Below are 20,054 nucleotides of genomic sequence, written 5' to 3' on the forward strand. Positions count from 1 at the left end.
GTGGTAGTAGGATATTCTCTCGGTTGGCAACACTGGGCGCTGGCTCGTCGTCCGTCGTTGCTGGCCGTTTCCTGCGGTGTGGTGCGGCGGCGGCGGCGGCAGCTCCTTTCGAGCTGTAAATGATGTCTGCGGCTGAAAGCGGGGGAAACCAGTGACGAGAATCAGCCAATACGGACGCGGTGGAACGCTTTACCCCCCACTTCGAGGCCACAGCAGGCTTGAAAATCTGTAACGGGCGCTGCTGGCTTCTCATATTCGTTTCTGGTGCTCACAGCGGCTCGCACAGTAACGCAAGTCAGTCGATATTCGAGCTTTGTTCGTACAACACAAATTACTATATTTAAAAATCCAAGTTTAACAAGCTAAAAAGGCAAGAAACATGAGGGAAATCGTGCACATTCAAGCTGGCCAGTGCGGCAACCAAATTGGAGCTAAGGTAAGCTTTTGCAGTGAAAGATCGAGGGCGAATAACGAGATGGTTTTATTTTTCTCGCAATTCGCACGCGTTCCAAATTTCCGTAATGGCGTACCATCGATGCGTGTGCTCGTAAATTTGCCTAAATACCGTGAAATATCGCGTTGAATTTCTAAAACGTCGAATCGTTCGTGTCACAACCGCGTTGATGTTGAACAAATCTTTGGAAGAGTTGATACGATTATAGCGATTGTAAAAAAACTGCCGAGATTTTTTTTCCATCCTAATTTTGAGGAGAAAAAAATCATAAAAATATTTCGTGTCGAATCTCGGACGCCTGTGCCTTAGGCACTTGAGATTGCCGAAGAAAAGTAGAAAAAAAAAGAATCTCGGTACAAGTTTCATCATGGCGGCGACAGCCGGCCGGTGAGCGACGCTCGGTTTAACGGTTTTTCACCCCTCCTGCCCCTCTCTCCGCTCGTTCCGCGCGTCTGTCGTGGCGAAATGCCTAGACGCGTTCCAACAGGCAAATAAAAATGCGATTTTTCGAATCTAGTTTTGGATCGCTTCGGTTTATTCTATGTTTTGCTCAACAGTAAAAATTGGCTCGTAGTGACTATGGGGTGCTGAAAAAAACAAAAAATTTTCGGTATGCGTCAGTTCAGCCGCGGCTTGGGTGTGGTTGATGTGCCGCATCGAAATCGATGCGCACGCACGCCATTTTCTCGTTTGCGCTCGCTCGCATTATCTCGAGTGGAGTATCTACATTTATTGCAAACATTTCACTGTCACTTCGCTTTCGATGAAAAAATTAAATACATTTTCTCAGCGTTAATTTTTCATTCGATTTTTTAAACATATTTTTTTAAATCCACTCTATTATGCTTATTTCATCGAATAGAGCGTTGTGAAATTACAAATAAAATACTTCCCATCTCCGCCCACCAAATCCATAATTTCGATCTCCTTTTTTTTCGCTCTCGCAGTTTTTTTCAAAACTTATTCACGAATTACTGCAATTTGGAAAATTGTGTTTTTTTTCTTCTTTCCTACATTGTAATGAAGAGTAATACCGTGGGAGACGCGCTACACTCCGTTGTCACGCCCTGGTACTTTTCAAGGATACTTGATCGAGTCAATGTCCGCCAACGGCCCTACCCAGCAATTTTTCGCTTTTCCATCTCTCTTTCTCCCTTTCGCGGCCAGTAATAAATTCAACAAATTACGCCACTAATACAATTTTTTATTTCATCGAGCTTCCGCGATATTTCATAGCTCAAAAACGCCCAACGTTGCTAATCGATTTCGGTCGAATCGTTATGAATTTTTATAAACTCCTACAAAATCCGGCGAAGTTTTTACAAAAATGGCTCAACCAATTTCGATTCTTCGTAATTAAACAATTGCGTAGGAATCTCATTTGAAGATCGGTCAATGAAAGAAGGGGGGGGGGGGGAGAGAGAGAGAGTAAATATTCGCTATGGCCCGGGACGATGTTCGTTTGAGACCAAGGATGACGAGAGTCGCGCAAGAATTAATTCTCGAGTCGAACCCAAGACGCGTCCTTATAGAGCAAAAACTTTGTTTACTCGACAGTTCCCCCAGCCGTTTTTATCCTCAACGACGTTGAAACTCGTTCTTAATTGTATACAGAAACGGTACGATTTATACGATACAGATAAACGTCACACACGCCGGGAACTTTGGCAACGATGTACACTGTTTTGTATTGATTTTCAGACGGCACAGGTTTCACTCGCGACCCACGCCGAGTCGAGTAAGCTTTTCTCCTCGACCTTCCGAGCGAAGGCCATCTCAAATTTCTTATTTCTCAGCAAACCTTTGTTCCCCCGTATTTCCAACATAACTACCATTAAATAAGTCCTCTTACATCCGAAAAGAAATATTTTTAAATAGAACAACGGTCAATCGTCTTAGGATATGCGTTGAAAGCTGCGTCGTTTCGGCTCGTACAATTTTCGTTAAATCGAAGTAGAAAATGTTTTTTCAAGCAGACTAACCGAAAGGCGGAGGGTGGGTGACGCGTGAACGAGCTCATAAGACTCGAGCAATGTAAAAAAGTATCCGATGCTTAGCAGCTGGGGCGGGCTCCTTTGCCCAGAGTGAACGAAGACCATATGCGTGCGTTAAATCTCGGAATTCATTTCCTTAAAAATATTCTCGATTCACGTCTACAACGGCTATCTCAGAGTCCGAAAAGAAAAAAGAAAAATTCAATCGTACAAACTGCCTACTTCCTTTTTTCTCTCATCACAGCCCACATTTATGCATATTTTTAATGAGGGCTTGAATGGCACATGCACGGTCATCTCTATATATAGCGTATGGAGCGGTGAGTCACAATCTCTCTCTCTCTCGTAACGTATTACGATAATGTCACCTACAATGGATGTATGTCCCCGCGGCGAGCGCGAGTGTGTGCGCAGTAAGAGGTGGAAATCAGGTTTGGTCGATGCTTGCTTTTCAAGCGGCGATGCTCATATATGGTCATCCTCCACGTCCGTGCGTTTTGCCTTCTTTTTTCTCCCGTTCTCCCACCGCGCTCTAACCATTTTTTTCGTCTTGTCAGAGGAGTTACTTTCTCGGAGTTACTGTCCCGAATTGCTGCATTACAAACGAGCATACGAAATTTTTGAAATTTGACAAAGAAGTTTACAAAATTTCGATCAATCGTCGCCTCGATTAATCAATTGGAAGTCGTTGATTGATTTTTTGGGCGGTTCGAACCACCACGATCGAGGGAATCTAATGGAAAGTCGGGCACGGTATTTAAGCCTCAAAATTTCCTATCAAACCGATAAATTCTATAATCAAGAAAGTTTCATTATTATCAAATCTTTTTTCTCCCGAGGTCTTTTGGAATGTTGGATAAAAAAGCGAGTCGACCGGCGGACGGGTACTGGCGGAGTAGAACGAAGAGTTCTTCTTCCAGAGCTGCGCGCATGAGCATTCTCTCGCGGTTGATGCAGCATCGCGTTTACGTTTCGTCTCGCTCGAGTCGATCCGACTAGGCTGACTAGGCTCTTGAATTGCCCCCCCCCCCTTTTCGTTTTTTTGCATCTTCGCGTGCGCATACGCGTTCGCGTATTGATATTTTTCCTTCGGTACGTATGTAATATAGATCGAAACGGATTTAACGAGGCAACGATGCGAAGAACCCGGAACCGGCTCGGGAATTGAGCGTTAATTAGTCTCGATCGGCGCTCGAGCGAGATTGGTGTTAGGTAAATGACGGTAACAGGCGCGATCCGAGACCGCGATAACTGACGAACCGCTGACGATTCCGGCGGATGTGATTTTATTTGGCGTGCGCACGCGTTATTTTATTGATTAATCCGTAGTCGCGTGTACGACTACGACGACGAGACGATTACGATGATTAATTGATTTGTTGATATTTATTTGCGCAGTTTTGGGAGATAATCAGCGACGAGCACGGCATCGACCCGACCGGTGCGTACCACGGAGACTCGGATCTGCAATTGGAGCGTATAAACGTGTACTACAATGAGGCATCCGGCGGTAAATACGTACCCCGAGCGATATTGGTCGATCTGGAGCCGGGAACGATGGATTCGGTGCGATCGGGCCCGTTCGGTCAGATTTTCCGACCGGACAATTTCGTATTTGGTCAATCGGGAGCAGGAAACAATTGGGCAAAGGGTCATTACACGGAAGGTGCCGAGCTCGTTGATTCGGTGCTGGATGTCGTACGCAAGGAAGCCGAGAGCTGCGACTGTCTTCAGGGATTCCAATTGACCCATTCGTTGGGAGGTGGTACCGGATCGGGAATGGGAACGTTGCTAATTTCGAAAATCCGTGAGGAATATCCCGACAGAATAATGAACACGTATTCGGTAGTACCCTCGCCCAAAGTATCCGACACGGTAGTCGAGCCGTACAACGCGACCTTGTCCGTTCACCAGTTGGTGGAGAACACCGACGAGACGTACTGCATCGACAACGAAGCATTGTACGACATCTGTTTCCGTACGCTCAAACTCTCGACTCCGACCTACGGAGATCTCAATCATTTGGTATCCTTGACCATGTCCGGAGTGACAACTTGTTTGAGATTCCCGGGTCAACTGAATGCCGATCTCCGTAAACTCGCTGTGAACATGGTACCCTTCCCGCGTCTTCATTTCTTCATGCCCGGTTTCGCGCCTCTTACATCCCGCGGAAGCCAACAATACAGAGCCCTCTCAGTACCCGAGCTCACTCAACAAATGTTCGACGCTAAGAACATGATGGCCGCGTGTGATCCTCGTCACGGCCGTTATTTGACCGTAGCCGCTATTTTCCGTGGCCGCATGTCCATGAAAGAGGTCGACGAGCAAATGCTCAACATTCAGAACAAAAATTCATCGTACTTCGTCGAATGGATTCCCAACAACGTTAAAACCGCCGTCTGCGATATTCCACCCCGTGGACTCAAAATGTCCGCCACTTTCATCGGCAATTCAACCGCCATTCAGGAACTCTTCAAACGTATCTCCGAACAGTTCACCGCTATGTTCAGGCGAAAGGCTTTCTTGCATTGGTATACGGGCGAGGGTATGGACGAGATGGAATTCACCGAAGCCGAATCCAACATGAACGATCTCGTTTCCGAGTACCAACAGTACCAGGAAGCTACCGCCGACGAGGACGCCGAGTTCGACGAGGAACAGGAGGGTGAGGTCGAGGAGGTTTAAGCGCAACTCCTGTCATCGCCGCTGCCGCCGCCGCCACCGCCTCACCGCGAAATTCGAATCCTGATCAAAAAAAATATCGCCCCTCCCCCTCCGCCCCTTCCCTTTTACATTCCTATCAGTAATAATACGTCACAGAATGAATAAAAATACATTCGACTCGAGGAAGTAAGACTTTTCTTTGACATCGCGCGTTACTCGCGTCACGACGACCACACGTTATTACGTTTTGGAACATACTCCTGCCACTTGCGCTGCGCTTTATTATTTCTCGTAGTTTTTTTACTTTGCCTTTTCTTTTTTGTTTTTTTTTTACCATTTTTTTTACGATTTTCCTTCAAAGGGACACACTAATTTCTATTTTCCAACGGCGGCAAGCGCTCTCAATTTCTCTAATTTCTCTCGCCCCATCTGTCTTTCTCACTTTGTTCAATGCCTCATTTGTGTCAGTAATTTCAACTTTTTCCCTTGGTTGATTATCTCATTGCAACTTTTCTCTTTATTCGATCAGTTTCGTTCATTATCCCTGTACGAGAGCCCAGTCGAGCGCGATTTAAGGCCGTGATTTATTATTTCTACAATTATTATTATTTTATACAGTGTAAACCGCTGTTGCGGCTTGACGACGTCAATCTCTTTATTAAATTATTATCGAATAAAGCGTTGCATTGTGTATCACTTATTGCCGGTGTTCCTTCACATTATTTTCCTTTTCCAATATTTTTTCAAACTTTTCAGATTGGGAGATTATTTTTGATTTTCGATGAATTCATATAATCAAATAAATGAAAAGAACAGTCTCTCGTTCAACGGTCAAGGACGATCAATATTGAACTAATTATTATGATTTTTCGCTTTCTCGGAATCAAAGTGAATCGTGCATTTCTCAAAATATCTATTCTCGTATCTCCAATAGAAACTCTTCATGACTGTATACATATGCTTATGAAATTGTCGTTCCACTCTAACTTTTTTTGAAAAGATTGTGCATTTTCTTTGGATGCAATTCTTTATAACTCGATTCACTGAAAATAAGAAAAGTCAAAGAGCCGCGAGAGATCTTTTGGAGTATAGTCGAGAATCCTTTTGATGTTACCCTGATGCTCGTCTCTACTCACGGGTTCTATTGTCCATGTGGGAGGGGTTAGTTCCTCAATGGCGCATTTCTACAGGCTTTGCGAGTTGGATAAACTCGATTCGCACTCAAGTATGATGATATTTCAATTTTGGGAAAATCATCCATCATCTGACACTTGCAAAATTTGAAACGTCCGCTGATAATTCACTGTGCTGTACATATAGCAGAGAGAGAGAACCCCCGGCACAGCAGCGCTGCAGTAAAAGTTGTCAAACCGCGCCGACTCCGCGTTCAGAAACCACTGTGTATTTACAACTATGATAGTTTTCGTTGTTTTTAGTTATTAATAAGAAAAGTTTGAAATCGTCGAAATTTAATCATCGTGATGTCGAGCGACAAAAAAAAGAAATCGTGGGCGGAAAATGGCCTGGAAGATTGGGTGCGTTTTATTTCATACGACATATTCAAATATATATTTTGTATCTGATATTCATCTAAAGGTTCTCAAGTGTTGATCAGTGAATACAAAATTACACTTCATTAATGCCGAGAAAATATCAATTAGGGACCTATGAAATAGGTTAAATTTACTTATTTCAAGAGGGTTCTGAGAAAGTGAGGTTATCATCTGACTTGTTACGGGGAAATCAGGGTCGAGATCAAATCATTTGGATCTTATTTAATTTTCACCATTATTGAAATTCTTCTTATCTATTTATAAAAGAAATTAGTCACGTACACCTGAGAATTTTTCAATTTTTCTTCTTGCATACTTCTTGAAAATAGAAGGCATATTTTTTTGTTTTTGTCCACCCAACGAAAGTCAAATCACTGTTTTCAACTGTTTGAATTCCCGTTGAATCGACGAATCATTAGGAATCGTTATTTTACACCAAAACTTTACGGAAAACAAAATTACACCAGAGTTTTAACAATCCTATGCTTGTTTTATGACAACAGGGTGCTTATATGGCAGCAAAAAAAGAGAAATTGGAAGATCAATTTCAGGATGCTGCAAAAAAAGAGTTTCAAGATGCTACCCACTTATTTTCGGGTATTGCAATCTTTGTCAATGGATATACAAACCCATGCGCGGATGAACTCAAGCGCCTGATGATGGCACACGGCGGGATCTATCATCATTACATGCGTTCTAAAGTTACGACTCACATAATCGCTTCAAACTTGCCATATTCAAAAATCATTGCCTACAGAAAGTCCCAGAATCCACTGCCCATTTGCAAACCTGAATGGATTACGGACAGTATCAGCGCACAACGTCTCCTGGATTGGCGAGCATACGTTCTATACTCCAATTGCTCCAAAACTCAACCACCCTTGCGATTCAATGAAAAAACCCACAATTTATTCTCAGGTATGGAATGCATTTTAATAATAAAAAAGGTAATATTGCAAATTGATGATCCATCCAGGAAGAACGTAACTCATTACTACGTTTTAACGTAAAATGGTTCCTGGTTATCATGGTTTCCCAACAGGCATGAAGCCTGATGAAAAAATGGATTTGGATATTAATGAGAAAAAGGGGAATATCAGACTGGACTCGACGAAAGGCGGAACAGAAAAATTGAAGGAAATTGAGAACCGCAGCGAGGGTAGTGCTCTTATGTCGACGAAGAACCCTGAGTTTTTGTCTGAATTCTATAATAATTCCCGGCTACATCATATCTCAACAATGGGGATGACGTTCAAGGATTACGTGACAGATTTACGAGAGAAGAGCGAGGGTAAATTGGAGGGTCTGGAGAGATTGATAAAGGAAAAAGAAGAGAAGGGCAAGAAATGGTTGGGAGGATTAAAAAATGAGGGTTGCTCAGATTCGGAAGAGGATCTGTTTGATTCGGAAGATTTGGACAACGAGCGGCGCAAGGTTCAGCCAAATGAAACATGCATAATGCACATTGACATGGACTGTTTTTTCGTTTCTGTGGGTTTGAGAAATCAGCCTGAATTGAAAGGATTTCCAATCGCTGTTGCTCATGCCCGAGGCAACGGAGCTTCATCGTCGAAGAGGAACTCGGAAGAAGATCGCAACGACGAAATCAAGGAACTTGGCTCAATGTCCGAGATCGCGTCCTGCTCGTACGAGGCCAGAAAGGCTGGTGTCAAAAATGGAATGTTTCTTGGACAGGCCTTGAAATTGTGTCCGAACCTTCGAACGATAAAATATGATTTCGAAGGCTACAAAGAGGTTTCTTACGCGTTGTACGACACCGTCGCCTCGTATACTCTGATGATCGAGGCAGTCAGTTGCGACGAGATGTACGCGGATGTTACTACTGTTCTCGCCAAAACGGGCTTGAGACCCCTTCAATTTGCAAATATTATTCGTGATGAAATCAATACGAAAACTCGGTGTCCCGTATCAACGGGCTTTGGATGCAACAAACTTCAAGCGCGTCTCGCGACTCGGAGCGCCAAGCCGAACGGCCAATTCCACCTCGAAAATCGACGCTTTCGAGATCATATTGCCTCGACGAACGTCAGAGACTTGCCAGGTGAGTAAATAAGACATCTGTAGAATTTTCCTTTCTATTCGTTCGTCAATTGCGACGGCAACAATTCCCCACAAGCTTCCCCCTCGCGATTTCGCTAATTAATCTTTGTATCTTATTCTTTAGGAGTCGGATATTCGACGACGCAACTGTTGAATAAAATCCATGTCCGTACGTGTTCCGATTTGCAGAAGATTTCTTTGCCCACCTTGCAAAAGGAATTTGGTAAAAAAACGGGCGAGCTGTTGTACAATATGTGTCGTGGCATCGATAACACGAAATTGACGATCGAGCACGTGAGAAAATCTGTATCGGCCGAAGTCAATTATGGCATACGTTTCGAAACTCCAGACGAAGCGCAGCATTTTTTACGAAAATTATGTCACGAGGTTTGCACGCGATTGGAAAGAGCAAACTCCAAGGGCAGATCCGTGACGTTGAAACTTATGGTACGAGCCAAGGATGCACCCAGAGAAACTTTGAAATACATGGGTCACGGAATTTGCGATAATATCTCGAAATCAAAAAATTTCATAGCGCCGGTTGACGATCCAGTTGTCATTACAAGGTTTGCCAATGGACAATGTGTGTTTTGACTTTTGTATTTTGTCGTTAGCTTGCGCTCTTTTGTTTTAATGCTTTTCTTCTCCTCCCTCGTCAGGGAAGTAATTTCGCTGTGGGATCAGATGCAGCAGCGATTCGAGGACATTCGAGGTGTCGGTATCCAAATTTCGAGGCTGGAATCGATGAGAGGGAAAACCGGAGGAATTATGGATTTTCTTGGCAAACCGAAACGTTCGAATGTCGAAAGACAAATAAAGGAGAAGAAACAAGTTGTATGTACCGGTACGAGTAACGATATCGAGGCCTCGAATGACAGAGTTGAAAAGGCTGCTCGGAGTGCGAATGAAGAAAGACGAGGAACTAATGAAAACGAAATAGGGATAAATCGGGGAACCGAAGAAATAGCAATGCCAGATGAGATTGACGAAAGCGTATTGTTGGCATTGCCGGAGGAAATCAAACGAGAAATTATGGAGTCGCGATCGTCAAAAATGGAAAAAGTTCCAAAAATTCTGGATGAACCAACGAATTCATCGAATGCAAACGATTCTTGTTTGCCGACCGATCAAAGATGGCAGACGTCGGATTACGACGAATCGGTATTAAAGGAACTTCCGACACAGATACGGAACGAAGTTCTCGCGGGAAGACCAGCCAAAATTAATAACGAAACGAAGAAACGAAACGATTCTACTCAGACGCTTCAAAATAATTATTTCAAAGATAAAAAATCAATTGCCGGTCGAACGTCAGAGAAAGTGACGACGATGCCACCTATTGAAGAAATCGATATGTCAGTTTTAATCGAATTACCGGAGGATATTAGAAACGAAATAATCAACGAGTATAAAATGAAAAAACAGAATGAAAAAAGAGAACAGCAGCTCGATATCCCAGAGAAAAACGAGAGGCCAAAATTACCAACTGAAAATAAAAAAAATGAAGTAGCATCGATCGCAAAAAACGCCGCGAACCAAGTTGCGGAAGAAGTGAATTTGTCTTTTTCTCAAATAGATCCTGATTTTTTAGCTGCTCTGTCGGACGATGTCAAGAATGACGTTGAGATGTATTGCATGGTCAAGAAAAAAGAAAAACTCGCTAAAACGAGAAACCTCAGTTCGAACGATTCTATCGCGAAACATCGCAATCTCACCAAATTGAATAAAAAAACTGGTCGTCCAGTCAAAACGAAAACCAAATTCGATCACGATTTTTTCAAAATCCCGTATTCTCGGAAGAACGCCCAACAAGATTCAGTTCCGGCAAAAATTAACCAGAATCCCGAACCACAAAAAAGTGGGAATTCACGATTTCTCGAAAATAAATTACACACATTAGTAGACGGGCAATTTGGTGCTTCACTCGACCAAACCCAAGAAATACTGTCACACCAGTCTAGCTACATTGGAAAAAAAGCGAAAACCGAAGAACAGGAAATGGTCACGAGTCTCGTTAATCATTTATTCACGCTCCCCCGTCAACAGGTACGTTTTTTTCACAATATTTCGTCCCTCTCGCGTGAAAAAATTCTATTGTTCCAACTTTTTTCTTTTTCCTTTTCCATTATCTGAAGGTAAAAATGCAAATACAAACATGGATATCCCAAAGTGAAATTGTCAACGATATAGATTCGTTATCGCTTGCAACATTTCTGAGCATGCTACCGAAGAAAAAACGCCTCGAGGATTTACACATATTGTTGAAAACCATGCACAGGTGAGAGAACGAAGGATAAAACTATTTTGCTCACCTTTTTATACAACTATAAGATAAATCGGTATGATGATACAGAAATCCATGATTTAATAGGCAAAAGATCGTGTTTCTTCAAGTGTTTTCCATATTTCCATGTTGAAAAAGTAGTCGTGAAAAGAACATTATTTTGTCGTCTCTGGCGTGGAAACAAAACAGTTTGAAAAGGTTCTTGGAATAAATTGTTCTCTTCACTTAGTGATTTTTGTAATAAAACAATTCGATATTTATGATAAAAATTACATCAATTCGCTACAATTTGTGAATACAAAGTTTTTTTTTATTCAACTTTTCTTTTTCTCCAGATGCATCACCAAAACTGGGAGTTGCGTTTGGCATGAGACCTACGTGAAAACGATGTTTCACGTTCAGCATTATATGCAGATTGAATACAGAAGCAAAATGATGCTGCCGAAGATAGAGTGTGATTGCTGCGAATTATCGAGATCCAAACAGCAGCCAACGACAGAGGGAATCGCGCAATCTCAGAACCTCATCTCAGGAGAATTTACAATAAATAACTAGTCATTGATGTTTGTTATTTTAATGCTCTCGTTTTTATACAATTTTTGTCTAACGCGAGTAGAGAAAATGGAGAAAAAAAATTAAATTATAAAATGAAGGGAAAAATAAAATAATTGTGTTAAAAAAAAACGATATTTACAAGCAAACGTGATACTTACCTCCGACCTTCCACGCATTAACCACCGTTTTTTTTTGTATCAGCGCATTTTACATACTATTTTTATTTTTGCGAAAAGGAGCGAGAAATTAGACGGTAAATTCATTCAACCTCTCATCCTCGATCATTGTTTTTTTGTAATAGATATATTTTTTGTTTCGTCTCGTTTTTTTTTTCTTTAAATATAGTTAGTTTTTTGTCTTTCTTTTAATCGGTTTCGCTTCCGTCGTGTTTTGTTGTTCGTATTGTTCCGACGGTTTTTCCGGCATTCTAAACACGCGCGCGCGCGCGAGGGTTGTGAAAAAATAGAAAGGGGGGGCGGCGAGGGTGATTGAAAGTCGGGCGGTGGCTTGTGGTTGGTGGCTGTCGGTAGTGGCTCATGGTAAATTGTGACGACTGTATGTGTGTGTTTGAATGTGTGTGTACGCGCGCGCGTGCGGCGCATGTCTGTGTAAGTGTGTGTACGCGATGGCGGACATTAAACTCATCATTACTCCCATTCGGTGGTGCCCGGGGGCTTCGATGTCAGATCGTAAAGAACGCGCGATATACCTGGTACCGTTGATATCTCGGTTACCATTTTCTTCACCACCTACGATAAAATAATTATAATCATACGAGCGGTAGTTCGATAGAATGAACTTTCGACGGTATATAGAAAAGAGAAAAAGATACTCACGTGAATGGGCAATTGTTTACCGGGTACGGCTGGTGTACCGGTCATAAAATCACTGGAACAGAAGGGCCTGAGAACGACGGAACGCTGACAGGATGGGACTCGAGAGGCTGCATCGCGGTCAAAGTGCACCGGTATAAGAACAACGGGCATCTGACTAATTGCTTCCATACAAAAATTAGAAGCCAAAACTTGATTGGCCAAATGATCGGCTTGACGTAACGTCGCGATTACGTTTGACGTAAGATGCGTCGGCGTTATATCCGTTATCGGATGTTGAACGAGCGAGCCAAAAATATAGCATACGCGATTAACGTTGTGACAAACGCGGGGTATAAGTTTTGCCAAAAATAACATATCCTCCCATTCTATACCGTCCGGTGAAATTTCTTCGCAAGATAATCCGACTACGTAGCTGTAACTTCTACGGTCACCCTGCGAAGAAAATAAAAAATCAATTAATCGAAGAAGAGCATTTTCTACTCGAGTCAAATTTGCGAATAACGCGAATGAGAACCTGTACGCCAACGCTGCGAATTGGTAGAAGGGTAGCGGCGATGTGTCGGTTACTCGATACTCTCCGTAAGTTTTGACGCTCGCCTTCGTTCGTAGCGCCTTCGACGCGGTTCAATAGAGCATGCTTCTTCTGCAGCATTTGTTCGTATTCGGCCATTATTTTCACAATCACCTGGAACATCGGTGCGAGTGTGAAAATATAGGATAAATTAAATCATTGTAGGGAGGATGGATCATAGAAATAAAATACAAATTTTGTTTGACAGATAAAAACCTGAGTTTCGGAAAAGTCTTTGTCCATGAATGGCTCATCCGCGCATAAAATACGAATAGCCAAACCTGGCCCGGGGAAAGGATGACGTTGAACAAGCGGAGACGGTAGACCGAGATCACATCCAAGTTGTCGCACCTCGTCCTTGTGGAAGTCTTTTAACGGTTCTACCACACGGCCTTGCGATCTCAACGCTCTAACGAGCTCGCTGTCATTGTGATGAGTCTTGATCGCATCGGCTTTGCCTAGAAATACAAACATAATTATATAAAAATGGGCGTTATATCATCGAGCGGCAAAATCACGATGTTGGTAAAATGTAACGAATGTTTCATGCAGGTCGCATAAACAATTACCACTGGCCAACGAGCTCGCGCTTTCTATTAGATCGGGCCTGAGTGTGCCCTGTCCGAGGAAAACCTCTTCGGGCTTGAGACCCATCTCGGTCATCGCGTCGTTCGCGACGCGAACGAAAACATCACCGATGATTTTTCGTTTCTCCTCGGGATTCGTTGTCGAGCACAACATTTTCGTTAATCTCGTTCTCGGACCACCACCCGTCGTCCCGCTTATACCCTTATTGTTGACAGCATTAGCATTCGTTAACGGCACATTGTCCAAGGGCACCGAGGTAGTACCCTGCATAAAATTATGAGTCGCGTTGATGATCCTCAACTTTACACCCAATTGGCCCAAACTTTCTTCCACGAACGGTGTTTCTCCTTTACGCATAAAACCGTTGTTGATGTGGAGAGGTATCACTTGCTCCTTCGCTAATGCTTTGTGTAAGAGAGCCGCGCATACCGTCGAGTCTACTCCGCCGCTGACCAGCAACTGATGAAATACATAAATTATCACTTCATTCATATTCGCAATTTTTCAACCAATAAATTACTCGATTTTTTCGTTTTCGCTTTCTCAATGTCGTACCAAAACTTTGTTGGTACCGACGGTATCTCTGATGTATTGGATGCACTGGGATTCTCGGCTTTGCATCGTGAAATTTCCGGTAAGACCGGCAATCTCGAACAGAAAATTGTGCAACATGAGTTTTCCATTTGGCGTGAGATCGACCTCTGGATGAAATTGTACACCGTACAATTTCATTTTCTCCATCGCTATTCCGGTTACAAAATTGGCCGACTTTGCTATTGTTCGAAAACCATCGGCCACTTTACTTATACTATCGCCGTGAGTAAGTAGAGCCATCTGATCTTTCTCCATACCTCTGAAAACACATACGCCCACGCAAATATTAATTAGAAAATACGAATATCGTTTTTCACGAAGTAGCCATGATTTTATTGTTATGCTCGCGAGTTAGCGATCGAACAGGGAACTCACTTGAACAAGAGGCATTTAGGGAATACTTCGATAGGAAGTTGACCATCCTCGCGAGCTTCTTTCCTCGCTACCACTCCACCGAATTCCTTGTTCATCATTTGCATACCATAACAAATACCCAATACTGGAATGCCTATTCGAAATATATCCCCGTCGTATCGTGGAGCATCCTCCGCATACACGGAACTCGGACCACCCGATATAATAATGGCCCTTGAAAAATAACAAAATATTGGGCGTACAAATCAAATATTACCAACGTGTTCATCCCAACTGATAATCCTACTTTTACGCTTAATTATTCATTCAATGAAGAAAGCGAACAACACTCGTCGTACGAATTATCAATACTAATTGGATAATAACGCACTTGTATCCTTTTTCCATGAGAGTGAAAATGGGTGTGTCGAGCGGTAGAATTTCACTGTGAATGTTCAGCTCGCGGACTCTTCGATCTATAATTTTGCCATACTGAGCACCGGCGTCGAGAATCGCAATCTTTTCGTCAGATTCGTCGACGCTCATTGTCGCGTCATCCGAGCCATTGTTCACCTCTGGACGAAACGTTAACCCGTCTGTACCTTTATCCATTTTTTCATACAATCTTCTTTGTCGTTAAGAGCTTTTCCTCCCGCTTCTTCTTTTTCGTTCTCTCCTAATTTTAATCTGGAATTTTGATGAAAAATTGTTATTGACAATTGTAGCAATGATAAGTCACAAATTACATAACGAACATAATGACTGAATTGCCAAAACAATTCAGAGACATTCATCAATTATGGTTCTTAGCGCTTGAAGATTCGAATTAGCATTTTCATTGTCATGTCGAATAGTTTTCTTTTTAGCTAAGTATAGATTTCAACTCGACCCACTTTCTTCATTAGATCTCAACTGTTCCATTTTTTCTTGAATCAATAATTTACTAATCGATCTTTCTACTTTCATATTTCCGAACCATTCGTTTTATTGGACAAGAATTTTGGATACCTGATGCATTTGCAGAGGATAAATTATTTTAATGCCAACGCGAAATTCAACTGTGCGTATGAATAAAGTTACCGGTTATATATTTTATGACAAATAAGCTAGTTCTGGATAGACGTCTATTTAGAACAGGAGCAACCCGCCGCTCCAAAGTTGATATAACCTGTGTCAAAGGTTATCGCGGAGAACTCGTTTTATGCTCCAAATTCTATTTATGAGGCGTGTAACGAAGAACGAAATATCTTTTACTTGGTTAACAAATAAATCGACTCCTACCACATCTCCGATTGATTCCGATAAAATTGAAAAACGGAAACGAAAAAAAATGTTTCGCCCTAGTGGACGAAAATCGTTGTTTAGTCGAGTATTGAAAAAAAAATTGGAAAAATGGCGGTTCTCCAAATTTTTTTACGATGATCGCGAATTTCGAAAATCAGCTGTTGGATTTTTTACATTTTGTGTCGGTGCCAATATTCAAAGTCAGAGACGCGAACTTCAAGATAAATTCCATTGTATACGTATATTCATATACATATATGACATAGCGTATACTCGTACATGTATGTATGGATGTATACGTATATGAATGACCGCGTACCATGAGCCGACATATATATCGCGGATGTCGAGGATGAACATCGACGAAAAGCAAAAACGAAAAATTTTTGAACGTTGAAAAAATTAATGTATATTGCATATTTCGACTTTTTTTCCCTAATCCAACATTTTTGGAGTTGTCGAACCGAAGAGTGAAAAATAACATAACTCTTTTCCTCGGTCTCTTTCTCGATAATAACAAATCACCGGTTGTAACATTTGCGAGCACGTTCTTTTTTTATTTCCGTGTGAAAAAGACACTACAATAATTTCTCAAGAAAAAATACGTATTCCATTGTGGGAATGATCGAGTGACGTACAGGTCCTAGATACGCGATAAAACACTCACCAATTAGTAAATCTTACAATCGCGACAATAATTTGACGCGAGGTTTTATCGATAGATGAAAAAATGAATTACGGGGAAAAAACGAATATATAATAAGGACACACTGAACGAGGCGGCCATTTGTCGCCACTCGCCACCACAATGCGCCGCGAACCGACGGAACGGACCGAACCGAGAATCAAGATGCGCCACCCTTCCTGAGAACGGATATTCACGGAACTACGCAGGCAATGGGGCAATGGGGTGAAAGAATATGGAATGAATACGAGAACGCACACACTCCGTTTAGGTGATCCTATTGGGTGACATCCATACCGACAGAGGCAGCTTATCGGGGCGCGAATAAATTCATCCTTCGTCTATGATGCGCGTGCGCGGATGTACTGACAAAGACAGCTTCCCCTCGTCAAACTATCTCGTACGGAATTCAAAGGCCGTGTTCCGATATTGACTGTGAGTACTGTAAGCCCTATATCAAAGCACGTACTCGCAGTCAATATCGGCGATAGGCCGATTGTTAGAGACGAGGAGAAGGAGGAGGAGGACGACTCCGGATTCAAGCGAACTGAGCTCCCCGATTTTGAGTTTTCAAAGTTCTTTAATTATGGGATATAATTCCAGGAGAAAAAAAGTGTTACATCGACTACGATCCGAGTTCAACTCCTGATTGGTTATTAATATGATACTTTTAGTGTTTAATTTTCCTTTAGTCGTATTGTATTATATAGAAAAAACGAATAACAAGTCTTTCAAGTATTTTGTGTAATCAACAGCAGGATTACATTAAATTGCAGTGAATTTATCACAGCGTATTATTTCAACTGTTCCACGCAAATGTTCACGAATGATCTCATCAAATAATTCATTTTTACGGTACATTGTTATCACATTTATGGATTTTTTACAGATACAAATTGTTCAGGTATAGAATCTGCTCCGTATAGTCATTATGCGATAGTCGTGTGATCTAAAATTAATGTCCAATTTCCGTGACGGTTTTAAATGTGCCAAACTACCGATTGTATAATGACAGAATAAAAAAAATCTTAATAAAAGATATAAAAGTTAAATAATTATTCCTTTTCGAAATGGTATTTCAGTATTTTTTTCTTTCATAAAGAAGTTTTCCTGTCACCCAATGAAATGAACAAGATTCCATTATTACTTTTTCCGCGCTTGCTACTTATTTTCGTTTGGGATTTTCGTGTTACGGACTGTCCAATCAGAACGAACAAACATGCGCTTTTTTGGTTTAGTAAACTCCAGTGCTTTACTAATCTATTTTAAGAAGTTTATCCAATTGTTTTAGTAACTCATTTCAGTGATATATTAAACAATTTTGCCATTTAGCGCGTACGGACGGTAAAATAAATGTTTGATTAATTTTCCAACGTTCGTTATTCGTTGCGATAAAAATGACATACGATGAAACAACTGCAACAGACGATAATAAAATAAAGAAAGTTTATTAAGATCAAGGATACAAAATATTACATAGACATCAAATTTTTTTTTTTTAATTCTCACACTCGTTTTGATCTCTTCAAGTATATCGATAGCACGGAATGTATCCTACAAATACCCTTATTCGGCCAATTTTCTATTTGTCACGTCTTATAGAGTTGAGGAAAATGCGCGCACGTCAAGTGCTAAAAGTTGATGAACGAAAAAATAAAGGAAGAAGAAATAGTTGACATATCAAGCGTGCACATAATCATTCAATTTATAGAGCACACTTGATCACTGAATCTAAGTGTCGAAGCCAGTGAGCACAGCAAGTTCTGGCCATTATCATTGAAGTCCGTATTTTTCGGACTAGAGGAATTTTTCTTAACGCCCATGATGACTATGCTTATTGGTTCGCCATCTATTTCATGAAATTTCTATTGTGTCCAACTCAGTATCATTATTATCGCTATCGAGTGATTCTGTCATCGATAGCTTTATTTGAATGTCAATCAACCATTTCCCTAGTTGACAAATGGGCAGCCAAAGGTATTATTTTGAAATCATTCCATCGCATTAAAAGTACAATCTTATGCAAGATTTTGGTGTTATGCTCGATTGACATTTGGGACACTTTTTGGACATTGATAGAGTTTGCTCTATGCATTCCGCACAATAGAGGTGGCCGCAACGTGTCGATGTTGGTTTGCGTTTAGATGTAAGATATTCGAAGCATATAGGGCAAGTTAAGACCATGCTTTCACCGTTCATAGAATCATTGACCCGAGTTGCTTCGCTCGGCGTACTGTCATCCAGCTCAATTACAGGTGTTTCTTGCGTACTTTTGCTAGTTCGATTCCTTTTCTTCAACGGTAAAAGCCTGAAAGAGAAGCAAGCAATTATATAGACTCGTTGTATGCCATGGTCTAGGCATATAACAGTGAAAACTTTTCATGTTTTTTTTTTCAACTTAAATCATTCTTTACACTACTGCCTTTCGAAATCACTTTTAGGTTTTCTTTTAATGAAAATGGAAAAAAAAGGACTCATCTTTGGTAAAATTCTTCCGTACCTGTTAGAATGGTCGATTAATTCCAGATCTGGCAATTCGACGGTGGCAGTTTGCGATGATGCCGCTTGCTGGCTAGAATTGTGTTGATGTCGTCTGAGGGAGCGGCTCCTCCGAAGCGGTGCTCGAGGACGAGGAGTAACTGGGGAATCGACGGTTAAATCTACGAAATATTCGGGGGGCGGTGATCTTCGGCTGACCGCAGCTGTAGTTCGATCAGCACGACTATGTGATACGGGGTTCCTCAACTTTTGTTCCATCTTTGACAGATGATAACCTGCGAAACGATCGACCAAAACAATCAATCACTTGTGCTCGAGATATAGCTCATCTAACTGAAACAGATAATTCGCGTCCTTGCTTCTCGAAACTAACCTCAAACGATGAAACTTCGATGTCGTCAATCCTGGTCGGTTCCTGCTTATAGGTCTCAACAATGTTATTTTTCTTTCTCAAATAATATTATTTGACAGCCGCGTTGATCAGATACCAAGGAAATACATAGGTACACAACACACAAGGTGATAACGAAAAAATTGGACGACGAAAACTATGAAACGCCTAATGATGTATTTTTTTTTTTCAATTATGAAAAATGTTTACGAACTGAAAACAATCTTTTGTTTTTCTCACCGAGAAAAGAGGGGGGTTCTTTGACCAATGCGAATTATTCGGAAAAAATTGTCGACTTTTGTGTACTACTTAATCTTTAGCGTTGTTGCAAGTTGTTTGTTCCTGACTGTTCCTTTCTTTCGTTTCTCGTTTCAACATAATATTGCTAAGCATAGCTCTCCCCACCATTCGCGGTACGGAAAGTGCGAGATTTCCCCACTATTCCCACCCTGCCGAGCCAAGCTTGGTCAAGCTGAGACCTGAAAGTTCGTAGCAAACACAATAAAAGAGATCGAGCGAGGCTCTGTAAATATAAACATACCAGACGAGCTAGCGAAAAATTTGCAGTATTTAACGATTACGAATGCACTGAGATTTTTTTTTGCCGAAAAAAATCAACAGATTGAAACCGCATTGTTTGGTTTATTTTTATTTTATAAGATTCGTAGCCGGCATAATTATTTAAAT

At 41.5% G+C, this 20,054-nt stretch overlaps 4 protein-coding genes across 5 annotated transcripts; 2 read left to right on the plus strand and 2 right to left on the minus strand.

The window, feature by feature from the left end:
* The first annotated feature begins 249 nt into the window (after positions 1 to 249).
* On the plus strand, positions 250 to 5,812 carry LOC122407701 (tubulin beta-1 chain). The gene is made up of 2 exons (XM_043414076.1): positions 250 to 436; positions 3,847 to 5,812. The coding sequence occupies exons 1-2, from the start codon at positions 380 to 382 to the stop codon at positions 5,131 to 5,133; spliced, it is 1,344 nt and encodes a 447-aa protein (XP_043270011.1). The 5' UTR covers positions 250 to 379; the 3' UTR covers positions 5,134 to 5,812.
* Positions 5,813 to 6,240: 428 nt separating this feature from the next.
* Positions 6,241 to 11,708, plus strand: Rev1 (Rev1 DNA directed polymerase). 2 transcript variants are annotated; one of them, XM_043414069.1, is made up of 7 exons: positions 6,279 to 6,647; positions 7,169 to 7,583; positions 7,708 to 8,727; positions 8,851 to 9,292; positions 9,386 to 10,772; positions 10,862 to 11,004; positions 11,346 to 11,708. In XM_043414069.1, the coding sequence occupies exons 1-7, from the start codon at positions 6,594 to 6,596 to the stop codon at positions 11,563 to 11,565; spliced, it is 3,681 nt and encodes a 1,226-aa protein (XP_043270004.1). In that variant the 5' UTR covers positions 6,279 to 6,593; the 3' UTR covers positions 11,566 to 11,708. The 2 variants fall into 2 exon arrangements, with proteins under 2 accessions (XP_043270006.1, XP_043270004.1); XM_043414071.1 differs by lacking the exon at positions 10,862 to 11,004 and having other exon boundaries at positions 6,241 to 6,647; positions 11,346 to 11,458.
* Positions 11,709 to 11,823: 115 nt separating this feature from the next.
* On the minus strand, positions 11,824 to 16,614 carry bur (GMP synthase burgundy). Its single transcript, XM_043414072.1, has 9 exons — positions 16,460 to 16,614; positions 14,900 to 15,195; positions 14,530 to 14,742; positions 14,116 to 14,413; positions 13,542 to 14,019; positions 13,189 to 13,430; positions 12,916 to 13,086; positions 12,402 to 12,833; positions 11,824 to 12,314 (listed from the first exon to the last, which is right to left on the minus strand). The coding sequence occupies exons 2-9, from the start codon at positions 15,118 to 15,120 to the stop codon at positions 12,213 to 12,215; spliced, it is 2,157 nt and encodes a 718-aa protein (XP_043270007.1). The 5' UTR covers positions 15,121 to 15,195; positions 16,460 to 16,614; the 3' UTR covers positions 11,824 to 12,212.
* Positions 16,615 to 17,901: 1,287 nt separating this feature from the next.
* LOC122407707 (E3 ubiquitin-protein ligase RNF4-like) lies at positions 17,902 to 19,820 on the minus strand. The gene is made up of 4 exons (XM_043414089.1): positions 19,608 to 19,820; positions 19,350 to 19,391; positions 18,978 to 19,251; positions 17,902 to 18,785 (listed from the first exon to the last, which is right to left on the minus strand). Exons 3-4 carry the CDS (start codon positions 19,232 to 19,234, stop codon positions 18,482 to 18,484), a joined length of 561 nt encoding a protein of 186 aa, XP_043270024.1. The 5' UTR covers positions 19,235 to 19,251; positions 19,350 to 19,391; positions 19,608 to 19,820; the 3' UTR covers positions 17,902 to 18,481.
* Positions 19,821 to 20,054: the final 234 nt, after the last annotated feature.

Source organism: Venturia canescens, chromosome 3, assembly GCF_019457755.1.
Source record: "Venturia canescens isolate UGA chromosome 3, ASM1945775v1, whole genome shotgun sequence".
Taxonomy (NCBI): Eukaryota; Metazoa; Arthropoda; class Insecta; order Hymenoptera; family Ichneumonidae; genus Venturia; species Venturia canescens.

Excerpts from the sequence above, each read along its gene's own strand:
- LOC122407701 (XM_043414076.1), top strand. The coding sequence starts at position 380 with ATGAGGGAAATCGTGCACATTCAAGCTGGCCAGTGCGGCAACCAAATT. Across the intron at positions 437-3,846 it reads GCAACCAAATTGGAGCTAAG|TTTTGGGAGATAATCAGCGA; the intron begins GTAAGCTTTTGC and ends TTATTTGCGCAG.
- Rev1 (XM_043414069.1), top strand. The coding sequence starts at position 6,594 with ATGTCGAGCGACAAAAAAAAGAAATCGTGGGCGGAAAATGGCCTGGAA. Across the intron at positions 6,648-7,168 it reads AAAATGGCCTGGAAGATTGG|GGTGCTTATATGGCAGCAAA; the intron begins GTGCGTTTTATT and ends TTATGACAACAG. Across the intron at positions 11,005-11,345 it reads TTGTTGAAAACCATGCACAG|ATGCATCACCAAAACTGGGA; the intron begins GTGAGAGAACGA and ends CTTTTTCTCCAG.
- bur (XM_043414072.1), bottom strand. The coding sequence starts at position 15,120 with ATGGATAAAGGTACAGACGGGTTAACGTTTCGTCCAGAGGTGAACAAT. Across the intron at positions 13,431-13,541 it reads CGCGAGCTCGTTGGCCAGTG|GCAAAGCCGATGCGATCAAG; the intron begins GTAATTGTTTAT and ends TTGTATTTCTAG. Across the intron at positions 12,834-12,915 it reads TTCGCAGCGTTGGCGTACAG|GGTGACCGTAGAAGTTACAG; the intron begins GTTCTCATTCGC and ends TTTTCTTCGCAG.
- LOC122407707 (XM_043414089.1), bottom strand. The coding sequence starts at position 19,234 with ATGGAACAAAAGTTGAGGAACCCCGTATCACATAGTCGTGCTGATCGA. Across the intron at positions 18,786-18,977 it reads TTAATCGACCATTCTAACAG|GCTTTTACCGTTGAAGAAAA; the intron begins GTACGGAAGAAT and ends CTTCTCTTTCAG.